Raw genomic sequence first — 25,692 nt, 5'->3', positions numbered from 1 at the left:
TGGCAGCAAAGACTTATCCACACTCCCAAAGGTGTTAGCGCAAAGGCAACCGCATACTTGGTGTTTGCCCGTTTCCTTCTAAAAATACCCACTGAGCGCTACACATTGGGACAGCAATTCTCTCGCTGGCCCCAGTGTGCTAGGAGACAGTTTGGGGACACTGGTGGCTGGTGACTTGCCAGCATGTCAAGGGGGTTGCTTGGCTTTTCTTATTGTAGATGCTGTGTTTACAAACCATCTTGAATCAGTACCAAAGGAAATCTTAAAAAATCCCCAAACAGATCAGGTTTCAGAATCCTGTGGATATCTGGCTTTGAACCACTCAACGCATATGCTAATTTAAGAATTGCCATCTTTTAAATAATCTTTTTATGTTAGAATAGGGATCTCCATTTATTCAAGTTTTTCTGCACTTGGATCACAAATACTTCTCATTAATATTATTTGAAATACATTACACATAGTCTTACCACTGTAAATGATATGTCTCTTTCATTGTCTTCTTATAAATGGTTATTACTTTATATAGAAATGGTACTGTCTTTCTACCTTTTTTATCTGGCTGCTTGATTGAATTTTCAAGTCCTAATGGTTTTCCCATCGATTCCTTGAAGTTTTCTTGGGATCCCAGTACAGTAATTAATACCGATTTCAACTTCCGTTGGTATAATAACTAATGCCTGTTCATCAATGTTATTCTCAGGAACAAAACAGAACAAACCAGAAAAACAAAACAGAACAGGCAGTTGGTCCTCCTTCCACCTCCAGCTAACCCTAACAAACTGTTGGTTCAGTTCCACGGCCCAGGACTGCTAGAGAGAGGCAGGGAGTTGGGGTGATTGCAGACCAAGGCAACATCGGCAGGGATGTTCTTGTTGTTGGGTGCGGAGCCTGCGTGCGCACCGCAGAACACAACACTGCCAGCTCCTGTATCATCCTCACAACCACGGTGTAGCTCAATCTGTTTTCAAATAATCGTCCTCTCTTTCACCGGCCTTCAACTTTGACTAAGCATGATGTCCTTTCCCAGGGACGGAGCTCTCTTGAGAACATGCCCAAAGTACTTAAGATGAAGGCTCACCATCCTCATTTCTAAGGAGTATTCTGGTTATACATCTTCCAAGACAGATCTGTGTGTTCTTCTGACAGTTCACATGTCTGACTGTTCTTCCCCACCACCGTACCTCAAACACACCGATTCTTCTTCAGCTTTCTGTTTTCATTGTCCAACATCCCTGAGCCTATGAGGCGATTGGCAATACCATGGTTTGGGTCAGGTGCACCGTATGTTTCAAAGTGATGTTAGGTTTCTCGGGTGGGAAATACCTCAGTTCTTGTCTTCGCATGAGAAAGAATTCACACCGAAGCCTGGTTGGTGATCCAAGTGGTTTTTTATAAAGGACAGAAGTTTCAGGTTTTACAGTCACTGAACAAGGGCCACTCTCACGACTGTGCACCCACACATGGTGGCCTGAGGCCGGAGAGACAGACCGTGGCCCGGCTGAGTGGGAGGCAGAGAAGCAGCAGAAGGACCGATGGTCTCCAGGTCCCAGTATTCAGGGCGTTCAGCTGGGAGGCGTGGCTGACGGTATTGGTTGACCCCACTGGCTGTATCAAACCCACCTGGCCCAGGTGCACCGCCCACCTAGCTGGGGCTTGAATTTGGAGCATGCCCAGTTAGTCCTTATGGACAACCCCCTATCCTGCTACCTAACGGTGACCTCCTTGCTCTTTAACACTTTAAAGAGGTCTTATGCAGGCTATTTCATCGATACAATATGCTGTTTGATTTCTTGACTGCTGCTTTCATGAGTATTAATTGTGGATCCAAGTAAAATGAACAATTTCGGCGTAGTCTTTGCTTATCACGACGTTGTCGATCGGCCAGTTGTGATGACGCTGGTGTTCTTTACATCGAGTTGTCGTCCACATCGAAGGCTGCCGCCCTTGATCTCCATCAGCAAATGCGTCAAGTCTCCCTCACTTTCAACCAGCAAGGTTGTGTCTTCTGTACGTGGTCGTCGGGGTCGCTAGGTGCCATCAAGTTGGTTTTGACGTACAGCAACCGAATGCCCAGCAGAAGCAACCGCCGCCCGCTCCCGCTCCCGCTCCCTCCTTCCACTTGTCCCTGTGCTTCCAGCCCATTGTTGCGTCTGCGCATTGCAGCTTGTTCGTGAGGCTTCCTCCCATCGTGATGCTGGGTTCTTTTCCCTAGAGCCCCGTTGCTCTGATGATTTGCTCAGCACCCAGATAGAACAGTATGGCGAAACGACACACTTTGGATGCACACCTTTCTTGATTTTACACTGGGCAGTAGTCCCCCGTGCTGGCCACTGACTGCCTCTGGTCCAGCCTCAGGTTCTGCCTGAGCACAGTGAAGAATTCCCACTCTTCTCAATGTGACCCATTGTGTGTTGAGAGCTACAGTGTACAGCCAGATGCCCCTCACGAGTGGAGAGGGTGAGATGGGCTTGTCAGAAAGCAGCCACGGACAATGGAGAAGGAGCCCCTGTGGGAGCATGTTAATGCACCCAGCTGCTCCTGGGAAGCCTGGGGGTTTCAGTTCACCCAGGGGCACCTGGAAAGGAAGGCCTAATAATGTACTTTCAAAATATCCCCATTAACCCCCCTGTGGAGCACCATTCTATCCTGACACACGAGGGGTCACCATGAATTGGAATCGATTCAAGGGTGGCTTTTGTTTTTATTTTAAGTGTTTAAGGTTGGGGAATGGGAAGTTGGCTGCCTTTTTAAAACATCATCTTGTGCTTGGGCGAAGGTTTATGGAGCAAATTCGGGTCCCATTGAACAATTTATACACTGTTCTTTCCGTGCTGTTCGTTGGAATCCCTTCAATGTCACCGTACTCTCCCGGCTTCCTGCTTTGGTTCCCGGTGTCCATGCCCCCTTCCTTCCTGCCCCTCTGCTTTCTGAACTCTGTTAGGAGGTACTGCTGCCTTGTGGGCCTTCTGTGCTGAATGGTTATGAGGACGCCGGTCCTCCTGGGCGTTACTACTCCCTTTTGGCCTGTTGTGTGGCTGGACAGTGATCTTGTGGAGTGGGGTCGGTTTCAGGCTTGAAGAGTCGAAGAGTCACAGTCGCTGGGGTTTTAGCAGTCTCTGTCAGACCAGTACGTCCGCTCTTTTCAGGATTTTGAGTTTTTATTTTTTTAAATCATTTTATTGGAGGCTTTTACAGCTCTTATCACAATCCATAAATATACTCATTGTGTCAAGCACATTTGCATATGTGCTGCCATCATCATTTCCAAAACATTTTCTTTCTACTTGAGCCCTTGGTATCAGCTCATTCCCGCCCCCCCCCCCCGCCACCCTCCTTTCCTCATGAACCCTTGAGAATGCATAAATTATTAGTTTTTTTCATGCCTTACACCAACTGCTGTCTCCCTTCACCCATTTTTCCTTGTCCCCCAGGGAGGGGGTGATATGTCGATCCTTGTGATTGGTTCTCTCTTTCTCCCCCACCTTCCCTGTACCCTCCTGGTATCACTACTCTCATGATTGGTCTTGAGGACTGTCCTGGATTCCGTGTCGAGAGCGCTTATCTGTACCAGTGTACGTGCTCTGGTCCAGTTGGATTTGTAAGGTGGAATTGGAATCATGATAGTGGTGGGACATGGGGGGAGGAAGCCTTAAAGAACTAGAGGAAAGTTGTGTATGTTTTGTCAGTGCTGTACTGGCTCGTCTCTTCCTTGTGACCCTTCTGTAAGGGATGTCCACTTGTCTACAGATGGGCTTTGGGTCTCAACTCTGCCCTCCCCCTCATTCATACCTATACGATTGGATTTTGAGTTTTTGTTCTAGATTTTTTTCCCTCACCCTTTCCAGGGCCCTGGATGGAGATCCTTTTCGGAGCTGTGGGGAGCAGCAGGCACAGTCCAGGTCTTCTGGCCTCGGGCCAGGGCGTCTGTGGTTCATGTGGTGTGTCAGTCCTGTGGACTGACCGTTTCCCTCAGCCCGATCCCCTGCAGCTAGAAAGAGAACAACACTGCATTTTAGATGGCCGCTCCCAAGCTTTTAAGACCTTAGTCACGCTGACAAAGCCTACTTTGTTGAACACTGTCCTTTAGGGCCTATGTCACGCCAAGTGAGCTAGGTGTCCCCTGCCCACCCCCACCCCCGAGATCATGGTCCCTAGCACCTGCGCCCAGTGCCTGAGTCTCTCAAAGTGTTTGGTTATAGCTACGAAGTTTGCACAACTTTGTCTCCTGTTTGCTCTTTGCTGTATACATGGACCTATTTGTAGCACAGACAAATAGGGATGTAGAAACATCCCTGGCCCCAAAGTGTGTTTTCTCTCTTTCTCTCTCTCTCTCTGTGGGATATTCCTATTTGCTACCCATATCTGTTCTGCTTGCATCTCTACCCATGCAAAGTCCTGTTTCCTACTGTGAATGCAGGCTTGGGGTGTCAGAGAAGTTATTGGTGTGGGCTTTTCCTCCTGTGTGCCTTGCGGTCTTCCTCCGCCTTGGTCATGATGTGCCGACCTCCCCTGACTGTATCTTGACCTTCCCTTTGCTGCAGTCCTTGTCGAGGGTAAGCTCCTTCAGAGAAAGACGAGGCTTTCTCCTCCTGTCACGGGGCATCGTCCTGGAAACTCCCAGGGCAGTTCTAGCCTGTCCTCGGAGGGGTCCCTCTGAGTGGGCACTGAGTCGATGGCAGTGAGTTCGGTTTGCTGTGTATCCAGGTAGTGATTCACCCTTTCCCTTCCTCCTCCATCTATGGTACCCACCAAAGAGCATTTCTTTCTGTGTATCTCCCCTTTGTGGGCACTTGAAAGGAAAGGAAGCCGGTTTTAGGGAGCAGGTGCAAGAAAGCTTTGCATCATGACAAGATCACTTTCAGTGCCGTGTGAGAACAGACTGCGGGGGCCAGCGGGAAGGGGGTGTATGTAGCTTGCTATATAACAGCAGCTAACTCATACATATACATCTCGGTTCCTTTGGGCCTGCTCAGATACTGTTTTAAGTAATGGCACCGTGTGTGTGTGTGTGTGTGTGTGTGTGTGTGTGTGTTTAATGGTTTAGGTAAATCAACGATGAAATCACCAGGATAGCCCAAGGCACCCAGCCAGCTCCAGGCAGAGCCTGGTTTGAAACCAGCCAGTTTGCATTGTGGGCCATGACAAGGTTCCAGGCTACAGACGAAGGTAGTTGAGACCAGGGTCGTGGCACTGGAGATGGTGGGGAGAGGGCTGATCATAGAGACACTTAGAATTAAGATCAACAGGACCTGGTGATTGCCTGGCTGTCAGGATACCCCTTTTTCTACATATGTATGAGCCATGTCTAGTTTGTCTGGGGTCTCGTCTATGTGGTTTCCCATTGGGCTGCTCTTAGGTGCTTGTCTGCTCTCTGTTTTTTCATAAGCTGGGAAGCAGGGAATCTGCCCCCACAGGCCAGGCTGCATCCTGCGCCTCATTCCGGTCTGCCATCTGGGAGGGTGATGGATGGGTCTCTGCTCATCAGACCGTTTTCCCTGGGGAGGGAGAGCGAGCTGAGTCTGGTCAGCATTGGCCCCATTCTGCTTTCCCAAGGCAGTGAGGGACAAGCAGGGAGAAATGCGTCTTTTTAAGGTAAGTTGTCAGCTGCGGCCCTCGATGCTAGAACTGCAGAGAGCCTGGAGGGCCTTAGCCATGTTCCCCCACACCGTCGTTTTGTAGGTGGATACACTGAGACTGGAAGGCGCTCGGCTGAGACCTGATGGGAGGCCAGTGGCTTAGCGAGCACTCCAATTCAGGTTTCCTAGCATCCAAGGCACTTAGGCCATCCTCAGAGGGAGTGAGCATCGGCTAATGACAACAGAAAATGTTGGTCACCTGTCCCACATGGGGCCCAGGGGAGGATCCCAGAAGGTGTGGTAGAGGCAAAAGGTTGGGGTGGGACTAAGTTAAGCGTGGTTGGATTGAGCTAGAGATGATGTCCAAGCAGCCCTGCTTGGACAAGGAGGGGGCACTGGGACTCGATAGAGGCCTGGAGAATGGTGGTCAGAGCCAGGGGGTGGGCACGAGGCTGGGTCCTGAAGTTGAGGAACACACGCTGCCTTGAGGGCCCCACCTCCTGGGGACTCGGGACCACCGTGGTCCAATCTGAATTCTGGTCTAGCTGGCCTCTCCAGCAGGTCCCACGAGAGCAAGGGCTGGGAGAGGGCTAACAGCCATAAGATGTTCCCATCAGAATCCTTGGCCCCATCCCCCTGAGCTGAGCCCCGACCCTCAGGACACCCGCTTCCTACCAGTTTCACGGTGGCAGGACCAGCAAGGCTGTGTGGCGGCGGGCATGGCCCTAGCTGTAGAGGTGGTGCAGCCATGCAGCGACGTGGGGAGCAGGTGGGCTGTGAGGAGGACCAGGAGTCCGGGAGAGGGAAACTTGGAGAGTGACAAGAATGAGCCAGGAGCTGGAGAAAGGCTGTGTGGATACTGCCTCGCCCAACCCTACCCGCCCTGGGTAGGATGTCATCTCATGGGCCTGAGGGTGGGACAGGGATGGCCCTTTGCCCCTTCCCACTGCCAGAGCTGGGAGCTGATCAGGGGGTGCAGTCCGGCGGAGGCAGGTGGAGCCCCCAGTTTCCCTTCTCCTCCCAGCTTGGACTGTGACCGAGACTGAGTAACCCTTGCTGCTGACCATGCCCATGCCCATGCGGTGCTCCTGGGGGCTGCTAGGAGCAACCGAGGAGCTAATTGATGTAAGGGGTTAACACAGCGCCTGCCCATGAGAGGGCTCAGTCAGTGGGAGTGCTAGCACACCATGTGGTCGCATCTCCTTGTTGGTTGGACTTTCCACATCCCCTCCCCAAGTTGATATTCCTTTCCTCCCGTCAGCCCTTGCTGTGGGCCAGGCCTACATCAGACATGGTCTCCCCTGCACAGATGAGGAAACTGAGCCTCGAGCATCGAGGAGCCCAGGTTCACCCAGTGAGTTCACAACACCGCGAGGGCAAGAATTTGGCTCTCCTGACTAGTTCGGGCATCTTTCACTGCTATGTGTTTTCTTCTAGAACAGTGGTCCTCAACCTGTGGGTCTCGACCCCTTCAAACGACCCTTTCACAGGGGTCGTCTGAGACTATGGAAAAACACATAAGTATTTCACAATGTATAATTACATAATGTCGTGATGAATCACTATGCTTTAATTATGTTCCATTTGTAACAATGAAAATCCATCCTGCACATCAGATATTTGCATGGCGATTCATAACAATAGCAAAATTACAGTTACGAAGTAGCAACGAAAATAATGTTATGCTTGCCTCCACAACATGAAGAACTGAATTAAAGAGTTGCGGCTTTAGGAAGGTTGAGAACCACTGTTCTAGAAAGACAAGGCTTTCTCCTCATTTCAGAGATGGACAGACTGTAAGCCTCTCCTTTTGCCTCCTAAGAGCCCTGTTGTAAGAGTCTCAGAGAAAAAGCTCCGGAGATGGTCCCACACCTCATTTTCCCAATTAGACAAGGAGGGGACAGACCCCCTCAAGGCCAGCGAGCACAAGAACCTTGGACTGGGGCCGTTTTCTCTATCCCTGCTGTCTCTATAGGTCTTGGGCTTTTATTCCCATTTCAGAGATGGGAAAACAGAGTCAGCAAGCCAGGTAAAACGACTTAACTCCAGCCACACAGCAGTGCCTGTGACGAAGGGCCCAATGGCTTCCAAGTCTGACATTTTAAAAAACCATCAGCAGCAAAGAGAAGGGCCAATGAGCCAAAATGCCGTGTTTTGGAGTTATACACTTTGCAAAGTTTAAATTGCATTTTCTCGCTAGGGCCATGGGTTTGTGAATTCGGAGCAGAATTGTTTAACATTAAGCTTCACATTTTACATCACCGCTGTTTTCCTGGATGAGGAGGGGAGGGAAATGCAAAGCCACGGGCTTTTCGGAAAGGTTACAAAGTAAAATGTTCTTTGCTGGAGGATATGCAGGAAGCGGCTCTGTTTGACAGAGGAGAGGGCTCTGCGAGATAAAGCCTGCATTAAGAACAAATGGGAGCCCTCGCCCTGGCTTCCTGATCAGCTTAATTCCTGGTTGCTTATCTGCAAATCCAATAAAGCTGGTAAAACAAACCTTCTCATGAGCCCATGGCCTGAAGCCTTACTTCTGTCTATAACCGAAGCTTCCGCTCCTTGGAGAGTGAGGCTTAGCACACACTGTAGAGAGGTAGACAGTGGACCCTGCGGGAAACAGAAACTTCTGGAGGACGGGGACCCCCCTGGGCTTCAGCTCTGGGTCCCTCAAGACTCCTCAGACCAAAGCACCTTCAGCAAAGGCTCAGCCTGGAGCAGGGCAGGCTGGGTACAGACCAGGATTACGCTCCAACGTCCTCTCCCTCTTCCCCTGCTCCCCTCCGAGATAACTCCCTGGGATCCGATCGCATAGGCTAACCTCTAATAACATTGGCCCTGGTGGTAGAGCACTTAGGCTTTGGGCTGCTCCCCAAAGTTTAGCAGCTCCAACCTAGCAGCCAAGCCTGTGGGAGGGAGACGTGGCCCTCTGCTTCCATACAAAACCATTTGCTCTCACCGACTGTTATGGGTTCTACTCCGTCCAAAAGCTGCTAAGCACTTGACAATCATGTTTTTTGTTTAAATACGTCATTGTATTTAGTGACTAATGATATGAAGACTAATGATATTGTTTTTTAAAAAAAAAAGATTTATTTACCCAAATCAGCGTGTATCCGCAGGGTTTATTTATGGTCTGCCTCTCCCAATTATGAGGGTGGAGGTATTTTCTGAGCTTCTCAGGGTCACAGAGGGATCTCGGGAGGAGAGAGTTAGGGGTTTGGAGGCCAGAGCACCAGAAAAAGGGGCAGCTGGAATGGAGGATGTGGTCTGTCTGGAAGGATGCCTGATGATCCAGGACGCTGTCTTCTCCGCCGTGGCCCATGGTTTATGAGTCCATTCACACCCAGAGCTCTGGTGACACAGCCAGTTAGGTGCTCAGCTGTGGGATCCAGCCCCACATCCGATGGGTCCTAAGGGGTGGTTGTGTAATCGAAGGGAAGAAATTTAGAGACAGACAAAAGTTTTTGGGTGCTCACCCCCATGGTATCAGGAACCAGGTCCAGGAGAGCGAGAGAGAATGTATTCTTACATCAATTTATATAGTCTTGGGTCATGCAAGCCCCCCTAATTACAGGTAACCACATAGGTAACAAGGTGGGCTGTACCCTAACTCTGGAGGTCCCTGAGTTCATTGGGGGCACAAGGGGGAATGGCTGTCCCCTGAGCAGGAAGAGCAATAGCAACATGCCGGCTCCTGTAGAGAAAGCTTCCAGCCGATAGCCATCAGCCCTGTACTTGTAAGAGGTGACTCTAAGGTAGCACTATTATGGGAAGATATTGTGGGGATTAATCTTAATTATGAGAATGTGATTGGGATTCATCTCTTAACTCACAAGTGTGAAGGCCTCCCTCCACCCAGAGCCTCCCAGGCTTCTTAAGTATGAGAATAAAGAATTTGTCCACACCCAATCCCTTCCTGTTCCTCAGTTTCCCACACTGAGCTGCCAACCCAACGTTTGGAAGCCAAACCCGCCAGCTGCTCGGTGGGAGGAACGACGGAGAGATCTGCCCCTGCAAGGACTACAGCCGAGGAAGCGCACGGCCCCAACACCAGCAGCGTGCGTGCGTGCGTGCGTGCGTGCGTGCGTGCGTGCGTGCGCCAGCTCAGGGAGTACCTTATCCGCCCCCCACAGTGTCCGATCCCGCCTCTCAAACCTGTTCCTCCGGTCATTCAGAAGTCCGCAAAAAGGAGGCTTCACGACCCGCCCCAGGAGCCCTGAAAGATGCATGTAATCAGGTCCCAACTGATAGACACTTTGCCCCCAGCTCTGATGAAGATCTTCGTGCATAAACCTTTGGCTGCGTTGGGCATCATCTCCTCTGACTAGATTTCTAGAACTCAAATCAAGGAGGCAAAGGGCCAAAGCGCTCATCGTGTTTGTATTTTCTCGGCACACTACTGACCGCTCAGGGGCTCGAGACGTCTCCACTGCCTGCATGTGGATGTGAATGTCAGCTGTTGTTATCTGTGTGCCTTTGAGCCGGTTATACTTCTTCATCTGTGAAATGCGCCTCCTACGAGCGCTTGCCTCTGAATGTGAAGCCACAAGGCACTGTCAGGCCCAATGGGCCTGACTCCAAAGATATAATCACAAAGCGAATGTGATTTTTGTCTCCCACAGTCTCGTTCGGTTTATCCCATGGGGTTATTCAGCCCTCCAAAGCTGGATGAAATTTAAGGTACGTCTCATAAGTTTTCAGGCCTTTTTCAAGGCACCAAATATGGTCCTGGCAGTCATGATTGCTCTAGGACCGGGCCGGCGGGGCTCGTGGTTGGCACCTTGGGCATCTTGTTTGTTTGCCAGGACAGCAGTTGGAAACCACCAACCACTCCACAGACAAAGACAAGGCTTTCTGCTCATGAAGAGTTGCCCTCTTGGAAACCCACGGGGCAGTCCTAGTCCGCCCTAAGGGTCACTGTGAGTTTGGCTTCTCAGTATTGCTCTAGGAGCCCCTGAGTACTATTGGCCCCGCAAAGGGCGGCAGTTTGAATTCACTCAGAGGCACCTCAGAAGAAAGGAAGGCCTGGTGCTGTGTTTCCCAAAAGTTACAGCCTCAGAAACCCTAGGGAAATACGCAACTGCACTGCTACTGTGCTTTATATGTGTGTGTAGCTGTTATAAAATAGAGTTAGGCCAAGTCCTCCCACCCAGCACAGTCTGCTGCAGGCCAGTTCCCATGGGGAAGAGATCCAGTTTATAATCCAGTCCTAGGATCTGTGGTAGAGGGGGTGAGGTGGGGTTAGTGGGGGGGGGGTACAGGGAGAGGACAGCAGTGATGTGCTGGTGCCACACTCTCTGTTCCTTCCCTCCCACCCTCCCTGTAGCTCATCTGGTGGTTCTGGGAAACGTGTGGCTCAGCTCCATTTCCCTGGCCTCACTCCCCCCCCCCCCAAGGGACTATGAAGTCAATGCCAGGACCCACCCTGAGCCTCTGGAAACATTCACTGCCCTCTGCTCCAGCCGCCCGAGGGCACAGGCTGGCGGTACAGCCACAGCAGCCGGCTCCACCCAGCTGTGTGGATTTGTCAGGAAGACCCCGGAGGTCACATAGTAAACTCTCTTAAGGCTCTCCTTGGGATCCCTGAGTGGCACAAACAGCTAATGCCCTCAACTGCTACTGGAAAGGATTATTTTTGGCCAGGGGCTGGGGGTCTCTCTTAGATTTGAAATGAAGACAAGAGCAGCCTAACTCTCCCTCTTAGGCTCACTGGACCCGTAAGACTCTTCAAGCTTCCTCTGAAAGTCTGGTAACCTATTTTCAGCCATTCTGTGGGTTTGCTTGTTTGAATGCCCTAGAGGGGGATGTCAGGTAGTGGGACCCACCTCGGTCTTCACCAGCTTCTTTCAAACTCCTGCTTGGCGAAAACTCCCCTCCCCCTGGAATGTGATGTCCATTAGCTCAGAGCCTCCACTGGGCCCTAGGGCTTTTCATTCTGGCATCCTGTTGCCTAGACTTGTCGTGCATAAAGCCCTTGGAAGAGTGCCTGCCGGAGAACACACAGTCAACAAATAGTAGTTATGTACGGGCGAGTCTCACGGGCGCTCGCTTACATTCACTTCATTACCGTAATGCTCAGTTTCGTGCCGGGTACCTTGCTTTATGCTTCCTGAGTTGTGTGTCTCCTTCAGATGATGCTCTTGTTTTGCTGTGGAGATCTGAATTGCTAGACTCTTCTGCTCTGGTTTGAAAAATAGACATGGCATGATTTGTTTTGGCTTCATGGGCTGCCGGCTGAACGGACAGCGGTTCAGGCCCAGGGCCTGCCCCAGGAGAGGAAGACGAGGCAGTGTGTTTCCGTAAAGAGCTACCACCTCGGGATAGTTCTCTTTTGTCTCAGAGGGAGGCTACAAGTGAGAATCGTTTTGTTTTTAAGTGCTTACCCTCCATTTCTTCAAAGATATTTGTAAGCCTTACTTTAATAAATCATCAATAACAGAACAGTGGTCTTGCATGTTCTGCAGTTATTTAAGCGAGAACCTGGCCCACCCACACACGTTACCATCTTGCCACAGCGAATCCCCAATAGCTTTGGAAAAACACCGGCCCCTGGTTCAGATCTTCGTCCTGCCTGCGCTGGCCTTCTCCGGTAGCTCCCTGACGGCTTTTAAAACCTCCAGCCTCATGCCTCTCCATGCCCCTTCTGACCACCTTTAATCGGGATTACAACTCAGTATAAGGAAAACAGAACTACTTCCAACTGGACCGGCCACCAGCATCATGTTGAACAATGAGAAAGTAGGGGCAAATCTAAGGCTTTAATACAGGGAGTAAACACTGCCAAACACAATCACAACAAAACCACACCCGGCCGAAGACAAAATACATGACTGGGACCGACTGAAAATGAGGTACTTGTACGCACCAAAAGACTTCATCAAAGGGTCATAAAGGGAAGCCTGGGGAAATTATTTTGGCAATGACACATCGGACAAGGGACTAATCTCTAAAATATCTAGAAAAATTAATTACCCCAACAAGAAAAAGATAATCCAATTAAAAATAGGCCAAGAACCTGAACAAAACAGAAATCCAACAAAGATAGCCAACACACATAGGAAGAAATGCCGGAGATCACTCATCCGGAGATAGATACAAATCAAACCATTGATGAGATACCACCTCTCAGGACACTGATAGCAAAGTTCAAAAGGCCAGAAGATCGCAAACACTGAATGGAGTTTGAAGAGACAGTGACACTCTCTCCTACACTGCTGGTAGGACTGTGAAAGGGAGCATCCACTCTAGAAACTGGTATGACACTACCTCAAACAGCTGGGGATAAAAATTCTGCGTGACCCAACCATCCCTTTGCTGGTTATATACGCTAAATAAGTAAGGGTTGTCACACAGATGCATGCACAGCTGTGTTGATTTCAGCACTGTTTACAATAGCAAGAAGATGGAGACAACCTAAACGCTCATCAGTAGAAGGCGGATAAAGAAACTTTGGTACATACACATGATGGGATGATATGCACAGGTACAGAATAATGAGGTACCCTCCCTCAATACAAGAACACTTTGTTATAACAAAATGGCATTTTGTGATGCTCACCATCCCCCAACACACACACACACACACACACACACACACACGATTGTTGCAGACAAAATGGGTGCATAAGCAAATGTAGTGAAGACAGCAGATGGTGCCAAGCTGTTAAAAGATATAGCATCTGGGGTCTTAAAGGCTTGAAGTTAAACAAGCAGCCATCCAACAGTGAAGCAACAAGTCCACATGGAAGAAGCACACCAGCTGGTGCGATCATGAGATGTCATTGGGACCAGGTAACAGGTATCAGAAGATTCATAACAAACAACAAACAAATAAAAATGCGTTGGTGAGAATGAGGGGTGGGAGGTGGAGCAGAGACCCAAAGCCCATCTGTAAACAATGGAACATTCCCACCCCCACCCAGAGGGCTTGTAGGGAAAGGATGAGTCAGTCAGGGTGCAATAGAGCACTGATGGATCATGCAATATGCCTGATTCCATGAGACTTCCTCACCCCCCACTATCATGACCCCAGTGCTGCTTCCTACTCTGGACTGGGCCAGAACATGTACACAGGTATAGGCAAGAGATAAAGCTCACAACACAGAATCCAGGAATAGGAATAGCGATACCAAAAGGGTAAGGGGAATGGGGGGACAGGATGGGGTAAAAGGGGCACCGATCACAATGAATGGCACCTAACCACACACACCCCTCCAGGGGCAAGAACAACAGAAACCAGGGGATGGGAGACAGCCGTCGGTGTGAGATTTGACAATAATAACAATCTATAGTCTACCAAGGGACCATGGGGGTGGGGAAGGAGCTGATCTCAAGGGCTCAATGAAAAGCAAATATCTAGAAAAGAGCAATGGCAATATATGTACTAATATGTCTAATACAATTGATGCATGGATTGTAATAAGTGTAAGAACTCCCAATAAAGTGATCTCAAAAAAATAAGAATAATGAAACAGTGAGGCATCTCTGATGACCCTGGAGAACATTATATTGAGTAAAACTAGTCACTTACAAAAGGACACATATTTATGAGACCACTCTAATAAATAAAAAATAAAGACAAAAGTTTTCATACCCAAGTAAATAAACAGACTTTAATGGTTACCAAGAAGCTGGGGGTGAGGGTAGGTGGGCAAGGAGAGCCTGGGTGGAGGGGAAATGAAGCAGTGGACAAGAGGGTAGACAGGGCTTCACTGAGTGAAGGGGAAAACAGTATTCCATGAGACAGAGAAGAGAAATCAAAGGAGAGTTAGAGGCCAGGGTAAGGTATTGGGGTGGGGGGTGTGATAAGTAGTTTAATTCATGAAAATCAAAATTGATGATTTGAAATGTAAACCTTCACCTAATGCACAACCAAAAATATTAAAAAGAAACAAAGAAAATATTAACATTGTCAAACATATCATTTTACCTGAGTCCACATTCAATACTCAAGGAAGCAGCAGTCAAGAAAGCAAAAGATGCATTGCATTGGACAATTTTGCCGCACAAGACTTTTCCAGCAAATATATCACTTTGATGAGCCTAAGGTGAACCTGACCCAAGTCATGGTACCTCCTATTTATGTGAAAGTTGGAAGGAGATTAAGGAAGACCTCAGAAGGATTGATGCATTTGAATTAAGGTGTTGACCAAGAATCTTGATGAAAGTACCATGGATGCTCAGAGGAATGAACTCCTGTCTTAGAAGAAGTAAAACCAGAATGCCCCTTAGAAATAAGATGAGCAGGCTTGATTCCCCCTACTTTGGACATGTGATCAGGTGGGATCAGTATCCTGCTTGGTAAAGCAGAGGGTCAGGGAACAAGAACAAGACGGACGGATTGACACGGTGGCTGCAACAATGGGCTTCTCAGGTATGACAGTGGTGAGGTTGGTGCAAGACCAGGATCTGCTGTACAGTTCACCTTGATTAACTCTGTAGAGTAAAATCCAAACTGCCTAGTCTGGTATTGAGGGCCACATGATCTGGCCCACCCTTAACTTCCCAGGCTCATCTTGCCACACCAAACCACTCACCAACATGCAGCCCATGCTGGTTTGGACCTTGTTTTCCGCGTGCCCTCAAATCTCCATGCGTTTGCTCACATCGCTGTGTCTATCTGCGATGCCCTTGGGTAAAGACCCAAGCACCTTGCCCTGCCAATGGCGGCATCTCAGTAAAGGCTGTGCCTCTCCTTTCTTTGCAGCCTCTCAGTCTCCTACGTATCCTTCAAGGTCCACTTCGGCATCCTTTCTGCCTTTTCAGAAAAGACTTCTCTTAGCTCTTAGCCCGACCTGTCTGTCCAGGATTATTCATTGACTGCCTCCTCCTCTGTGTCCTCAGGCGACCCCTCCCCGCCCCCACATTTTGTCTGCCCAGTAGAAGATTTTCCACACCTTGGTACTGAGCACAGTCACTTTCCATCCCTCTTTATCAGACGGAAAGCTTCTTAAAAGCTTGTCCTGACCCCCTTGCAAAACCACCACAGTCTGGCCTGGGCCTTGAGCCTGGCCAGGGCTAGTAAATATTCAATTGATTTTAATTGATTCCCTGACTGCAAGGTCATAATACCAAGCCGCCAGGCAGGGCACTTTGGGACTTTAATGCCCACTCTGAATAAATGGACATTTATTATCCATATCCCATTGCTTCCAAAATTGACAGGAGGTAGCCCACACTCAGTAAAATTTTACAACTGGGAATAGAAAATATAAGACTGAGTGTTGAAGTAGCAAGGTGCCAACATGCTAGCCTTTCTCCTGGTCTTGCTAAGGAGGGCAGCTCAGGTCCCCCTGGTTGGGGCCTGGGGTGGGGGCTTCTTCAGTCTCCCTGCATTCCTTCATTCCTCCTCAAAAGCTGTCCCCGAATTAGAAACTTCCTAAAATGCACGGAGGAGAATTTAAATTCACAGCAAATATCTCCTCTTTGCAGGCTTTGGACAGGTGGCGAGGAAAGCGTGTTGGGCTTGCTGTGTGACAGGTTTGCAGAAGAGATAACCTTGTTCCTGGGACTAAATGTACAACCCTTGGGTCCCCCGTGCCTGTAACCATGGCCCAGCACCATAGTCTTCCCAGGGCTTTCTGGGATGGCTTTTTGAAGGAAGCCAAGGGCCGTCAACTTAAAATGTCAGCCAGGGAAGCTATTTGAGCAGGAAAACCCACCAAGAGTGTAGAATTGTGTATGGAAATTTATTCTGCACCTCTTAGACCTCACAACTCAGATCACCGTGCACACTCGTTCACACACCATCCAGCAAATGCTCTTGTACAAATGCAACAAGATAGCAGGATTTTCTCTTTCTCTCATGCTCACACACATCCATGCTCACACAAGCACACTTAAGATCACACATGCCTGCACACACAAACAAGTACACAGTCACACTCACCATGCATGGACTCATGCCCACACATGTATACACACACACACACGCATACTGGCTTCCTCACATCTGCCTTGCACACACACAGACTCTGCAGGACCAGACATGGGGAGCCCCTTTATTTCTGCACCTCACTCTGCCTCCATAATTTGCTCCCTCTGGATGGAGCCTGCGGTGTCTGTTTAACAGATTCAATTACTCCAGGCTTCCAAGACCTCCCAACTTAATTCTGGTAGCTCTAAGGTGTCACCTAATTTGGGAACAAAGGGAAAAAGCAACCTCAGACTCTGGAAGGGAACTTCCTGGTAGGCTTTAGTCATCTCGAAAGTCTTAGCTGTTAACTGCAATTTTGGGAAGGATGGTCTGGAGGGCCGGGCTTCCAGGGGCCAAAGCTGCAGGTCTCTGGCTTCTGGGCACGGTTTCTGTGCCTGGATCCTGGAGCGCAGGCTTCCAGGTGCACTGCTGTGGCCTCCCAGCCCTGGACCAAATTTCATCAGCATTTCCAGGGAGTCCAACAGGGGAAAGCACAGGTCCAGGCCAAGTGTCCCTGCAAGCAAGGAAACAGCCTGCTTTCTGCCCCCTGTCCCTCACTCTAAAGCGACATATCAGATCTTTATCCCATGGCAGGGATAGCGCTCACCCTCAGCAGATGATAATCAGAGGCTAGGCTGAAAGGCTGGGAGAGGGTTGGGGTGGGTTTCCTGGCGGTAGACCCAGGGCAGCAGGATGGGCCCTCCCTCAGCCCAGCTGGTTGTTCTCACACTCTCTCCCACCAGAGCCTGCATTCATGACAATCACTTAGCACAAGGGGCCCCCACAGGGACACTTTTTGGCATGGGGGTGCTACTGAACCCGACCATGCCCTGGAGGGAGTGCATGGATTGTGCTCATCAGCGCCTGGCTGACTGCTCAGCTTGCTGCTTAGTTGGGGGGTGATTTCTTCTGGCTACCTCTGGCAGGCTGAGGACTCTCTGCCTTCCCCTGCAGGGGCCATCCACTGCTCCTAAGTGGATCCCAGTAAACCCAGAATGCAGAGCCTTTAAGGGGACCTCTGTTAAGTGTGGCCTCTGGAAACGGGCTTTGAGGGGAGACCCCAGTGCATGTCAGCTCCCAGTGCATGCTAGCTGTGGGTCGTTTGGGTGTACTAAAAGCATGGTTGAGGCTCTGGTGGGGCGATGATTAAGAGCTCTTGGTTAGAAGTGCTAAGTGGAAAGGTTGGTAGTTTGAACCCACCGCAGCAGAAAAGACCCAGGAATATGATCCCGTACGTATTAAACCAACAAAACAATGCCCCAAACAAGCCCACTGCTACTGAATCCATTATGACTCAGCCGCCCTTTATAGGGTTTCTGAGGCAGTAAATCTTTATGGGAACAAATAGCAACCGATGGATTCGAACCTCCAACCATGGGACTGGCAGTCCATCGCTTACACGGCAGCACGACCAGGTCTTAGCCTAGGAAACCTTATGGGGCAGTTTTGCTGTCATATCGGATCACTACTGAGGTGAATCGATTCCAAGACACACAACAACTACACCTTCCGGGAAATGAAGATAACATACGTTGTCTAGAAGATGGCTGTGGCCATGAGTAATATAAATTTATCAAGGGTGGAAAGGCAATAGCGAATCCTGTAACTCTGCTAAGGAAACGTGTGTGCGTGCGTGCGTGTGTGTGTGTGTGTGTCTGTCTGTCTCTTCCTCTCTCACCTCCTCTGGGCTTCTCTTGGTCTTGGCCAACGCCATCCCTTCCTGCACTACTGGGTCCCCCCACGACCGCCAAATCTGAGTAACGCTCTCCCATCCCGAAGCGGGCATTTAGGCAAGCCAGATGTTAGAATTATCCCCGGTTCACAAAGGAGGAAACTGAGGCTCTGGGCTGTCGGGCACCCATCCCGGGGCAGCACGGCTGTAAGCCGCAGGCGGGCACCGGCGGGGTCCCGGGTGTATCACCCCGCGCCTGGCAACTTCGGGGCCAGGCCGGGCGGGGGTGGAGGGGTGGGGGGTGGCGCGTGGGCGCGCCGCGCGGGCCACGGGGTGGGGTCTCCGCCGGAGGCGGGGCGAGAGGGTTCGGGGCGGGCCGCCGCCGCCGCCACGCAGCGTTCGGCCCTCCGTGCGGGACCCAGCCCCTCGCGCGGCGCCCGGCGGTGCGGTCGGGCCCGGAGCGGTCCCGGAACGCGGAACCCGCGGTCCAGCCTCTCCCGCCTCCCGGCGCGCCCGCCCGCCGCGGCCCGTGCACCCCGCCGCCTCGCCTTCCGGGCCGCGCCGGCAGCCGCTCGCGGAGCCGGTGGCCGGGGGCCTGGCGAGCAGCGCGGGCCTCGGCGGGGCCCAGCGCCCCGGCCCGGGAGGATGCGGCCCGGGGCGGCCCGGGAGCTGAGCAGGGACCCGGGCCTCCGGAGCCGCCGCCGCCGCCGCCCCGCCCCCGGGAGACATGACTTCCAAGCCGCATTCCGACTGGATTCCCTACAGGTACGCGGGCGCCGGCCCACCCTTCTCTTCACCTCGCGGGCAGGGGGTGCTGATCCGGCCAGTCACCCGGGACCTGGGGCCAGGGGCGCGGACAGCCCGCAGTTGGAGGCTTAGGACTAGCCTTGGACACTGGGCCGGGGCGCGGGCACCTCTATCCTCTCATCTCCAAACCGCGGCCACGCGTCCGAAGCGCTGGCTTTATCCCACCCCAACTTTGGGGGCCCAGGTAGATTGTGACCCTGCCTTTATCCACCGAGATTGCTGAAAAAGAACAGTGCTCAGGGCCTGAGTGGGCCCCGCTGGCTCTGGCAGCACCATGTGGCTGCACGGGGAGGGAGAGCGCGCCGGGCTACAGCGAGCCCCTCCTAAGCCCAGCACCCCAGTTCACGCGCCCGTATGCCCCCCCACCCCCGTGCATCTGCAGGCATGCACCCACAGGATGTTACCCACTGGGCGCCGACTGCTCGCACACAACGCGTGGATTCGTGGAGACAGTTGTTTTGACCAACAGCATGCCGCTGTCTCCTCCTATGCACCGGCCCAGATCCACACGCGCTTGACCCTTGGGCGCACACAGGTGCACGCTACGCATTAATGCACATGTTGTTTGGTGCGGTTGGTCGTAGCAGCCCCTCTGCACCCGTTCAGTGCCATCCTCACAATCGTGGCATGTTGGAGACCGTCGTGGCAGACATTGCCAGTTCTGTCTGGTTGAGGGTCTTGCTCTGTTTTTGCCGGTCCTCCTTCTGTCTTTCGAGCACGATGCCCTTCTCCAGGGACTGGTCCCCCTGATAACATGGACGTCTGGCCACCTGTGCTTCTGATGAGCATTCTGACTGTAGTCCTCCCAAGACCGAGGTGTTGGTCCTCCCGACAGGGCCTGGTGGTACATTCGATACTCTGCCAGCACCAGCACTCAGAGACATCAGATGTGCTTCGGTCTCCCGTCTTCATGGCCCGGCATTCAAAGTACCTGTCTGGCGATTGAGAGTAGCATGGCTTCAGCCGGGCACCCTTTACTCCTGAAAGTGACATCTTGGCCTTTGAACACCTTCAAGGCATCCTTTGCAGCAGGTATCTGTGTACCTGCAGAGCAGCCACGACCCCCAGTACCTGCACCCCTCCTCCAGCATTGCCAGTCGCTGCGGAGAGGGTTCTGGTTCGTAGGGACCTTATGGGCCAGAGTAGAATGGTCCACAGCATTTTTAAGGCTACCACCTTCCGGAAGCAGATGGCTGTGCCTGTCTTTGCAGCTGTCTGTGGGTGGGTTCGAACTGCCAACCTTTCAATATCTTGAAGAGACTCAATAATCGTTAACAGGTCTGCACCTGGACACACATCAACTTCCACAACACATCAAGGGACTCTCGCGTGCTTAAGAAGAGTTTTCAAAACCTGGGAGCACCCAGGGGAACTTTTGTTCCTGGACACTGCAGTTTGTCCCTAGGATGGCGGGTATCCCCACCTTCATGGGTCGGTTGGGGGCTCACACAGGTGCAGGCCTTTTCTCCATCCACTCTGCACCACTCTCTCCATGACCACAGAAAGGAACCCATCGCCATGGCAGCACCAGTTCCTTGGCTACCCATTGGCTTATTGGTTGCCATGGGCTACCCTGCTGCCTCTGGGCCTCCTAGAGAGCCATGTGCTTAAGAAGGGTGCTGGGCTGCCGGGGTCTACTTGTGTTATTGCCAGCCCAGGTGCATGTGGGGTGGGTGACAGACACAGACCCTCCGGTCATAATGCACCCTGCTCATGGGAAGGGGCCGGATGCCAGTCTCTTGACAGAAAATAATTGACAGGATCTTCTGAGTCTGTCCAGACTCAGGGACAGCAGCCCAGCTGCCTGGGGCTTATTCAAAGCAGGCCCTTCTACAGGCACTGTATCGCTGGCCAGCGCGTCCTTAGAAAATTAGTGTCCCATCTCAGCTTCCCAGGTTAGAATTTGTATAGCCTCCTCCTGCCCCCGACACATGCGCGTGCGCACACACACGTCACCCCCCAAGGTCTCCTCAGATATACAAAGTCTCACCTAGGAGAATCACATAGAATGGGAGGATATTCCCATCCTGACTGGGCAGGGGGTTGTGCTGACTCAGGAGACCTGCTGCAGGCATTCACTTTCTGGAGCACCCTGGCATATGTGCACTTTCTTGGCATACGTGGGCTGAGAACCTTCTCAAAGACGCTGCATTTCCAGAGGTCCCCCAGCTGTCTGGGCAGCATTTGGACAGAGGGGTGCGCCAGGCTGTGGCAGTACCTGTGTGTGTGAGGCTGTAGCAGTGGGGGGTTGATATAGGCAGCAGGGCAGAATCTGGCAAGCCAGGCCAGACCGTGGCTCAAGGCAGCCTTGAAGAGTTAGTGCATAAATCCTTGCAAAATTCTAGCTCAACTTGGGGAGGCTTATGTCTGCCCTGAGAAGTTGTGAGGGTTGTCTCTGGGAAGTGGCCCTGGCCTCTGCACTGGGTGATTTGGGGCTTACCCTGGCTCCTCTTGCTCCTTTCTTGGGCCCCCACACACTGCCTGATCCCAGGGAGCCCTTAGCAGCCTGCGGTCCCACCCTGCGAGCTTTGGCCTCTGCTCTGACACCTTTGTCCACGGCCCCTCTCCTCCTCCGTTTTGTTCTAGGGTAGCTGGGTCCCTATTGCCCAGCCCTGTTTTGCTGGGGTCTCTCCAGGCATCCATTGTGCCTGGGAAGGCATTGGGCTCAGTGTGTGTGTGTGGTGGGGAGCTTCTGGAATGGGCAGCCTGGCCTCAGAGGGAGAGATGCAGATTGCCTCTTGTATTAACTGGGCTCCCGGTTGCAGTCAAAGCCACCTGCCTGTCTGATCACAGAGAAAACTGGGGCAGAAGACAGACCAGGCATTCTGCTTGCACATGGGGGCGGGGAGGCACATGTGTGCCCGTGCTTTGACTGGTGTGAGGCTTCCCTAACGTCACGGCATGTCAGACTGGCAGCGTGGCGTTTGCCGGTGGGGAGGGGGCTGAGCCGCTTCTTGTTGTCTGTGCTGGTGGAGCCGCTGCTCCGAGCTCGTGGTACCTTGCATCCCCCGGACCCAGCCCGTTTTCTTGGAGGCAGTGGTAGTTGGTGATAATCTTAGGGTTCATTTTGGCTCAGGATATCACGATCAGAGATTAATCCCACATCTGATTTAGAAGAAGGGAGCCATCTTGTGTGTTAAGTCTAATAATGGGGACCGTTTTTTGCTTTTCCCCCCTTTTCCTTTTTCTCTTATGCTGACCTTGAGTATAATTGCCTTTTCTGCCGGCTTCTCATTAAATGTGCTCTTGAGGAGTGTTAAATGCCCCTCACATGTGGTGACCTGACAACCTTTGATAGGTTGAAGGTGGAGCCGTGAGAGTGAGGAAGGCGTGGGGGGCCCGTGGCGGCCCTGAGGACAGGGCAGTGCTTGCCTACTGCCTCTCTCTCTCTCTCTCTCACAAGACTGTGAGCTCCTCCGAGGGGGACCTGACCTGGGTCCCTGGCCGTGCCCGCAGCATAGCCCAGTGCAGAGGACATGCCCAATACTTTGAATCAGAGAGACACCCCCCAGGCAGCCTTGGGGCTCCCTCAACTTTCCTGGCCCCACACTGGGGCTCTCAGTGCCCCTGAGGCGTGTGGCACTCACCTAGCCGGGGACCAGCTCTTCCCGGGGCCTCTGGAGCTCTGTTCGAAAGGCGCAGCTCCTCTGGGACATAGAATGGGATGTCTGGCTAGAGGGGCCGGGCACTTAATGGTTATGGAGACCTCTGAGTGTGCATGCGTGCCTGCCAGCGGGCCTTCCATCTGCCTCTGCCTGTGTACTCCCAAGGGCAGAGAGTGCACACCTCTTTACATCAGACGGTTTTCACTGGTAGAAAGTTCTCCTTGGGTTGAGCCTGCAGGGGCGCTGGCTCCCCTTTCGCTAGGCCCTTCAGCATGGTTCCTGATGACGGGGGAGAGGGACTCTCTCAGCTCTGCATCTGGGGTGAGCCGCAGAGGTCCCTGGACACAGCGTGGTGGCCCACTGCTTCATCTCTGGTCACAGGAAGATGTACCTCCCTGGCAAATCTGTGCCCCACTCGTAGGCCCTCTGGGATGTCCTGCTGTCACTGGCACTGGAAGGAGCAGGAAACACAAGGTTGATTTCCAAGACTCTGGGAACAGCCTATCTGAAATGAAGAGGAGGGCCCATACCTGGAGGAGACTCTCTGGTGCCCTCAGATTGATCTCTGCCTTCTTCGTTGTGTCCTGGCTGCGACCCATCCAGAACCAAGCAGAGTCAGGCTCTTACTTCCTTACCCAAAGAGACCCCAGCTTCGTTAAGCCCTCACCAGCATGTGGCCTGGCTTTGCCACACTGACTGTCCGAGTCCAAGTCTTGACCCAGTCCTGCCTGGGTAGGGAAGATCTGAGGGTTGGAACCCCTACATAGGACTTGGTCCCCAGAGGCCACACTGCCTTAGCCAGTAGTCTACTGCGTTCTTTGTGCTGGGCATTTACTAAGTTACGAAGAAGCCTGCCTTGTCTTCGAGTCTTCAGCAGCAAAGAGAAGCACCTTTCCTATGGCCTCCCCCCACAGTTCAAAAACCTTCTGGGTAGGGGTTCTTGGAGTGGTTGAAATATATCTAACGAGACCAGCTTGCTCTGTACTTACATGGGTGAAGTCTTGTGCATAAGCTTTCATTGCATGAGAATTCCACACAGAAACCTGGCTGGCTGGTTCCCATTTTTTTTTTTCCTGATGGGCCCGAGGACAGTGTCAAGGACTTGCCTGGTAAACCGAGACCTGAGTGTTCAAAGCACCCCTCTGCTCACTCCCTTCCCAGTCTCGTCCGGAGCCCACCTTAGACTCGCTGCTGGTGCAGACCGCACGTATCCTCTGCCCCAGGCAGAGGTCAAGGCTGTATGTGTGTACTTCCAGCCATATACCGCACGCTTTGCCACGGACCTCGCTCTGCCTCCTAGTGACCCGGTGGGACAGAGTGCCACTGGCCCACAGGACCTGAAGGCTGTCAGGCTCATGGAAGTGGATGGCGCTGTTGCCCTCCCGCCGAGCTGGCTGCAGCAGCAGTGGAGTGCTCTCCAGCCTTAGGGCACCCCCTAATTTCCTGTTCTTCACCCATCGCCAGTTGTAGCCCCTGCAGGCCTCTGCAGGTCTGTCCAGTGCACTCTTTAGAAAGAGGGGAACCTGGCTCCTGCATAGGCTGGCGGGCCGTGACTTTTCCCGCCCTTGGAGAAGTGCCTCCTGTACCCGACCTTATCTGTCCTGGCGCTCTCCCCAGATGTCTGGGGAGACAGGTACTCCCTGACTGCTCACTGAGAGGGGCCGGGGGTGGGGGGTGGTGTCTTCCCAGAAGGCCCAACGGTCTGTTTCTGCAGCCTCAGCCATTGCAGACTCTGGTCTCCTCTCACACATGTGGGGTCACTGTGAGCTGGAGGCCGCCTGACAGCAGTGGGGTTTGTGTCTCCAGGGAAGGAACCCTGGAGAGACTGCCCCCTCGGAGGGTGGAGTTGCCCCCTCACCGATGCTGGGCGCCGCAGATGGTGTTTCTCTGACCCTTGTGAGTTGAGTGCCTTGTGCTTCCCCGGGGCCTCCCTGGTCTGACCCCCCAGCATTAAGGAGCCCCCAGGGTCATCCACAAAGCCCCGTTCATTGGTGCCTGCCTCCCGTCCACGCCTGCTGGCGGGGCTGCAGCTGGCAGCCTGGGCTTGGCCGTGATTCCATAATGGGAGCCGGAGTCATTAAAAAGCCATTACAGTGTCCTCACGTGGCCATCACTCAGTGCCGCCTAGAACGGTGCCCTCAGAAAGAGGAGGCAGGCTGGGCAGTGCTGGGAGAGAGGAAGGGGCTCTGGGAGCGGCGCTGAGGTGGGCAGTGAGGAGGCCCGGCCAGCTGGGGTCGGGGAAGCAGGAGAGGAGCCCAGGAGCCCGGGGCACTGCTCTCCCCGGAGACGTCTGCTGTAGCTGTCCGTGTTCCCTCGACCGGGTGTGTCAGCTTGCAGGGGATTCTTGGCAACGTGCCGGGGACAGATGTTATGTGCGCTGGATCCATGGTTGTTAGCCAGAGACGCCCACCAGCCCAGCTCATCGCTGATGGGGCGTCATCATTCACGAGGTGATCGCCATGCTCACGGCACGGTTGCAGCTCGCCTAGAAACACTGCTGTATGAGGACAACCCCCTCCCCCATCACACACACGTGCACACACACTCTCCTCCATATGGGCTGTCGCCCTGTTAACGTGGACTGATTGGAGACCCTCGGGATGGGGCTTGCTCACCCAGGCAGTTAGTTCATTCACCCGCCACAGGCTATTTCTGCCCATCGGCCTCCCCCAGCCAGGCAAGCTCCAATCCTGCTGGCTGCTTGAACATGCCTGGCGGTGGTGAGTGGGCCGGTGGGTGGCATCCAGGCACTTCCAGGGTTTCTGGAGTTTCTTTCAGGAGCCTGACCCTTGTGTTCATTTCTCTCTTTGTCTCTCTCTCAAGGCTGGTGGTTACATCCATCCTACCTGTAATCTTAGCTGGTGATCAGTGTTCTCGAAGCTGATAACTCCTCCTCTATCCCCCCTCCTTGGACAGTGGAGGTGGGGACCCAGGGAGAGGTAGCTGGGCTACTGTCATGGACACTGTGGGGGTATTTGATGGCAGGGGCATGGTGGTTCTGGGGAAGCAAAGCAGACCCTTGTCCGTAGACTGTCTACTTGACCTAGTCATTTTGCGGTGCCTCTGTGGATGTGGCCTCTCCCCCAAATGACACTAGATATCGGTGTCAGCACA

The 25,692-nt window shown here is 52.6% G+C and overlaps 1 protein-coding gene across 4 annotated transcripts in view; it reads left to right on the top strand.

Moving 5' to 3' along the window:
- TUB (TUB bipartite transcription factor) overlaps positions 1-25,692 on the top strand; it is an 84,961-nt gene that overhangs the window by 41,144 nt on the left and 18,125 nt on the right. The window contains exon 1 of one of the 4 annotated variants that reach the window (XM_075546125.1): positions 18,607-18,931. The exons of the other annotated variants lie outside the window; for them this stretch is intronic. Coding sequence (XP_075402240.1) covers positions 18,894-18,931 — 38 coding nt within the window. The 5' untranslated portion in view covers positions 18,607-18,893. Of the gene's footprint in view, positions 1-18,606; positions 18,932-25,692 lie in introns of those variants that run through there. 4 annotated transcript variants of the gene reach the window in all.

This window comes from Tenrec ecaudatus, chromosome 4, assembly GCF_050624435.1.
Source record: "Tenrec ecaudatus isolate mTenEca1 chromosome 4, mTenEca1.hap1, whole genome shotgun sequence".
NCBI classification, from domain to species: Eukaryota; Metazoa; Chordata; class Mammalia; order Afrosoricida; family Tenrecidae; genus Tenrec; species Tenrec ecaudatus.
The sequence above is the reverse complement of the archived record's forward strand: the minus strand, read 5'-3'. Positions and strand labels throughout refer to the sequence as shown.